Source organism: Cynocephalus volans, chromosome 3 (assembly GCF_027409185.1).
Source record: "Cynocephalus volans isolate mCynVol1 chromosome 3, mCynVol1.pri, whole genome shotgun sequence".
Taxonomy (NCBI): domain Eukaryota; kingdom Metazoa; phylum Chordata; class Mammalia; order Dermoptera; family Cynocephalidae; genus Cynocephalus; species Cynocephalus volans.
In genome coordinates, this window is record NC_084462.1 from 20339653 (window position 1) to 20344709 (window position 5057).

The 5057-nt window shown below is 57.9% G+C and overlaps 1 protein-coding gene across 2 annotated transcripts; it reads right to left on the bottom strand.

The window, feature by feature from the left end:
* Positions 1 to 1294: 1294 nt before the first annotated feature.
* On the bottom strand, positions 1295 to 4734 carry ACTB (actin beta). 2 transcript variants are annotated; one of them, XM_063091773.1, is made up of 6 exons: positions 4663 to 4734; positions 3711 to 3839; positions 3315 to 3554; positions 2433 to 2871; positions 2160 to 2341; positions 1295 to 2054 (listed from the first exon to the last, which is right to left on the bottom strand). In XM_063091773.1, exons 2-6 carry the CDS (start codon positions 3831 to 3833, stop codon positions 1911 to 1913), a joined length of 1128 nt encoding a protein of 375 aa, XP_062947843.1. In that variant the 5' UTR covers positions 3834 to 3839; positions 4663 to 4734; the 3' UTR covers positions 1295 to 1910. The 2 variants fall into 2 exon arrangements, with proteins under 2 accessions (XP_062947843.1, XP_062947844.1); XM_063091774.1 differs by lacking the exons at positions 3711 to 3839; positions 4663 to 4734 and adding an exon at positions 3176 to 3216 and having other exon boundaries at positions 3315 to 3364.
* Between the last annotated feature and the right edge of the window lie 323 nt (positions 4735 to 5057).

Consider the following 5057-nt stretch of genomic DNA (forward strand, 5'->3'; position numbering starts at 1 on the left):
AGGAGGGCCTCTCCTTAACAGACCCTTCTGGGGGTCCTTAAAGACAGCACAGGAAGGGGGCCACCTCCTCCCTTCCAGCAGCCACTGTGCACAGGTGAAGCAGTCCAGGACCCCCATGGGGACAAATACTATGCACCAGGTGTGGTGTTTTAAGGAAGGGGAACCCCCCATGGGGAGCCTCACCCCCTTTCCTTCCTACATCCTGTTGATGTCAATTACAGCTTCTAGTAGAGGGGAAGCCAGGCTGTGGTTTCTTTTTGGAGGAGTATATAACTCAGAGCCCTGGAGGACAAAGTCAGAAACTGACCTGCAGCGCCGAGCAGACCCTGGCCTCCAGGGGCCTGGCCGCTTTCCCTGCACCACCTTGGGCCAGGACCTGGACTTGAAAGCTGGGCAGAGAGGCCACAAGACCTTACCCGCCAACCTCCTCTCACAAGGCAGAACCCAGACCTTGCCCTATAGTTTGTCCAAAGATAACTAGACTTGGGGCCAGCCCGTGGCTCACTCGGGAGAGTGTGGTGCTGATAACACCAAGGCCACGGGTTCAGATCCCATATAGGGATGGCCGGTTAGCTCACTGGGTGAGCGTGGTGCTGACAACACCAAGTCAAGGGTTAAGATCCCCTTGCCGGTCATCTTTAAAAAAAAAAAAAAAAAAGATAACTAGACTTGTCTCTGCCAGCCTTGACATAGCACTAATTACTCCCCACCAGGTGCTGCCCTGCACAACCTTAGGGTCCGAGTAAGCTGGCAGTAAATGATCAGCTCCTCCCTGGGCTCGTATGACCCTTGGCCAACCTCAAGGTAGAATGACAGGAGAAAACCCAGAAATGAAGGTGAGGATGGAAAAGGTATGGGGGCCAGGAGCCCCCACTCATACACCCCCCCCCATCCCGAGAGAACACTAAACTCAGACAACCCTCCCTGAGGAAGCCTCCACTCACAGCAAGTACAAAGGTGCCCACCCAATCGCAGAATGAGGCATGGCCCTTGGCTCACCAGACTCCCCCAAACATAGCCCAGGTGATCTTGAAGCATCTGGACCTCAGAACTCAAGAGACAGGGATACCTGGAGGACCCACGTATGGGCCAGGTCAGGATATTTCCCTTTAGAACAAGCAAGAGGCGAGGCCAGGACCCTTAACTCCTCCCACCCTGCTCAATGGTAGTTAGAAGCACCTTAGCCCACCCCAACTTTAGATAGGGATGGCTTGGCCTCCACAGCCCTGGCCTTTCTCCCAGCTGCACTCTGCTGTCCACACACCCAGCCAACACCACAAAGTCACGCCTTGCCTCGCTTTAAGGTGTGCACTTTTATTGAACTGGTCTCAAGTCAGTGTACAGGTAAGCCCTGGCTGCCTCCACACCTCATCCCACCCCCAGGGAGACCAAAAGCCTTCATACATCTTAAGTTGAAGGAGAAAAGGGAGGGCCACGATGGCTGATCATTCAAAATAAAACAAAATAAAGTATTAAGGCGAAGATTAAAAAAATTTGCATTACATAATTTACACAAAAGCAATGCTGTCACCTCCCCTGTGTGAACTCAGGTGAGGACTGGGCCATTCTCCCTTGGGAGAAGTGGGGTGGCTTTTGGGAGGGCAAGGGACTTCCTGTAACAATGCATCTCACAATATTTGGAATGACTATTAAAAAAAAGAACAATGTACAATCAAAGTCCTCAGCCACATTGTAGAACTTTGGGGATGCTCGCTCCAACCAACTGCTGTCACCTTCACCGTTCCAGTTTTTAAATCCTGAGTCAAGCCAAAAAAAAAAAAAAAACAAAAAAACAAAAAAACAAAAAACAAAACAAAAAAAACCAAATAAAGCCATGCCAATCTCATCTCGTTTTCTGCGCAAGTTAGGTTTGTCAAGAAAGGGTGTAACGCAACTAAGTAACAGTCCGCCTAGAAGCATTTGCGGTGGACGATGGAAGGGCCAGACTCGTCGTACTCCTGCTTGCTGATCCACATCTGCTGGAAGGTGGACAGCGAGGCCAGGATGGAGCCACCGATCCACACAGAGTACTTGCGCTCAGGGGGAGCGATGATCTGAGGGAAAGGAATAGTCATTGAGGACTCTGGATGTCACACTCTCCATACTTTGCGGGGCCACACCCCACGACTGGGCCAAGACCAAGCTGGGTGGATACTCACCTTGATCTTCATGGTGCTAGGTGCCAAGGCGGTGATCTCCTTCTGCATCCTGTCTGCGATGCCTGGGTACATAGTGGTGCCACCAGACAGCACTGTGTTGGCATACAGGTCCTTGCGGATGTCCACATCACACTTCATGATGGAGTTGAAGGTAGTTTCGTGGATGCCACAGGATTCCATGCCTAAAGGGAAAGGGCCAGTCTTAAATTCCACCGTGTGGCCCTAGAGATGACCCTTGTGTGGGGCAAGGCCCAGGAGGTCATCTCAACTCACCTAGGAAGGAAGGCTGGAAGAGAGCCTCAGGGCAGCGGAACCGCTCATTGCCAATGGTGATCACCTGACCATCAGGCAGCTCGTAGCTCTTCTCCAGGGAGGAGCTGGAAGCTGCTGTGGCCATTTCCTGCTCGAAGTCCAGGGCGACATAGCACAGCTTCTCCTTGATGTCACGCACAATTTCCCGCTCAGCCGTGGTGGTGAAGCTGTAGCCACGCTCAGTGAGGATCTTCATGAGGTAGTCTGTCAGGTCCCGGCCAGCCAGGTCCAGACGCAGAATGGCATGAGGGAGAGCGTACCCCTCATAGATGGGCACAGTGTGGGTGACCCCGTCACCGGAGTCCATCACGATGCCAGTGGTGCGGCCAGAGGCATACAGGGACAGCACAGCCTGGATAGCCACATACATGGCTGGGGTGTTGAAGGTCTCGAACATGATCTGTAAAGAGAAGTGTAAGTCACATCATGCTCAGGAAACCGCCAGGGGCAGTCAGGCCAGACTAGGGACATGCAGAGTGCAAGGAACATGACTAAGTGTGCTGGGGGTCTTGGGTTGGGGACTCTGTTCAGACCTACTGTGCACCTACTGAATACACACTCCAAGGCCACTTTACACCAGCCTCATTGGCTTTGTCACACAAGCCAGTGTTAGTACCTACACCCACAGCACTTTATATTTTAAACACCTAGTCAGAAAAGCAAACACAAGAAAAAGAGTTCGTTGGGGAAAAAACAAATAGAACCTGCAGAATTCCAAAGGAGACTCAGGTCAGAGAAGAGAGTCCTACAGAGAACGGCAGAAGAAAGAACAAGTGAGAAAAGGAATGGCACAGGAAGGGAAGAAGGGAGACGGCTGTTCACGGAAGGCAGCTGGCCACTGACCTGGGTCATCTTTTCACGGTTGGCCTTGGGGTTCAGCGGGGCCTCGGTCAGCAGGACGGGGTGCTCCTCGGGGGCCACACGCAGCTCATTGTAGAAGGTGTGGTGCCAGATCTTCTCCATGTCGTCCCAGTTGGTAACGATGCCGTGCTCGATGGGGTACTTCAGGGTCAGGATGCCTCTCTTGCTCTGGGCCTCGTCACCCACGTAGGAGTCTTTCTGGCCCATACCCACCATCACGCCCTGCAGAGAGAGAAACAAAAGCCCTCAGCCATGAGAACTGCCGCCACCGACCTCTACTCAGAAAGGGTAAGACCACCCACACGAAGAACGGGCCCGTGGCTTCCCCCTAAAGGAGAGTCCCCACCCACCAAGTTCCATCCAGGCCGGCCACCCTACCTGGTGCCGAGGGCGCCCCACGATGGAAGGGAAGACGGCCCGGGGCGCATCGTCGCCCGCGAAGCCGGCCTTGCACATGCCGGAGCCGTTGTCGACGACGAGCGCAGCAATATCATCATCCATGGTGAGCTGCGAGCAGAGCGGCGCCTGAGCCACGGGTCGCGGGTGGGGCCGCCCCCGCCCTGCCCACTTCCGGCGCGCGCCCGCCTCTGGCCGCCAGGGGGCGCCGGCGCGCGCCCAGATTGGGGACAAAGAAAGCCGGGCCAGCCGCGTTATTACCATAAAAGGCAAACGCTGTTCGGAGGCAGCCTGCGGCGCGCGGCAGGAAGCCAGGCCCCCGCCCCCGCCCCACCGGGCGCCGGCCCCGCCCCCCCGCCTCGTTCGAACAACGCCCGGCGGGCTAGCGCGCGCAACAGCCACACCCGCAGGCGGCCGGCAGCATAGGCAGGAAGTGAGCGCATGCGCCCGGGTAACGCGACGACCCCACCCCTTCCGGCCGGCTGGCCGGCCACGCCCTCACCTCAGCACGGGTCGCGACGCCGCGGGTCCCATTGCGCACGCGCGCGCGCACGCGCAGCGGCGCCCCAGCCCCCACCCGGCCCAGCCAGTCGGCCGGCCCCACGGCGCCCACCCACCCATCCACCGGTCCAGCGAGCAAGCAACCCGCTCGGACAAAGACCTGCCAGCTGTCCCGGCCCCGACAACAGTACCGCCCAAACGCGGCTCCAGGGCCCAGCCCCGAACCCCCTCCGCGGGGACAGGATGTAACCCGCAGCCCTCCATGCACCCAGTACCGCGGACTGGGTGTTCATGCGCCCAGCACCGCGGGCCGGGCAGCTCTGCGCCGGCGATGTAGCGGGGGCCCGAGGCGGCCGGAGCCGGGGCGCCGCTTGCCCGGGGAGGGCACGGGACGCGGCCCGAGGCCAGTCGGCGCGGCGCTGCTGGGCCTTACCTGAGTTGAGGGTGTGAACCGGCGACGGCGGAGCGGAGAGGGCGAGAGGCCTGTGCTCGCGGGCTGGACGCGGTCTCGGCGGTGGCTGCGCGTCGCGCCGCCGGGTTTTATAGGGCGCCACCGCGGCCGCTCGAGCCATAAAAGGCAACTTTCGGAACAGCGAGCGCTGATTGGCCCCGCGCCGCTCACTCACCGGCCTCGCCGCACAGTGCAGCATTTTTTTACCCCCTCTCCCCTCCTTTTGCAAAAAAAAAAAAAAAAAAAAAAAAAAGCTAGAGAGCGAGAGCGAGATTGAGGAAGAGGAGGAGGGAGAGAGTTTTGGTGTTGGCCGCCCTTGGGTGCTCAGCTTATGGGCCGGGGTTGCGTGCCGTGGCCCCCGCCCCACTGGGCTGTTC

Coding starts and splice junctions, on each gene's coding strand:
- ACTB (XM_063091773.1), bottom strand. CDS start 3,833: ATGGATGATGATATTGCTGCGCTCGTCGTCGACAACGGCTCCGGCATG. Junction 2,872..3,314: donor ACCGTGAAAAGATGACCCAG/GTCAGTGGCCAG, acceptor TTCTCTTTACAG/ATCATGTTCGAGACCTTCAA. Junction 2,342..2,432: donor CTTCCAGCCTTCCTTCCTAG/GTGAGTTGAGAT, acceptor CTTTCCCTTTAG/GCATGGAATCCTGTGGCATC.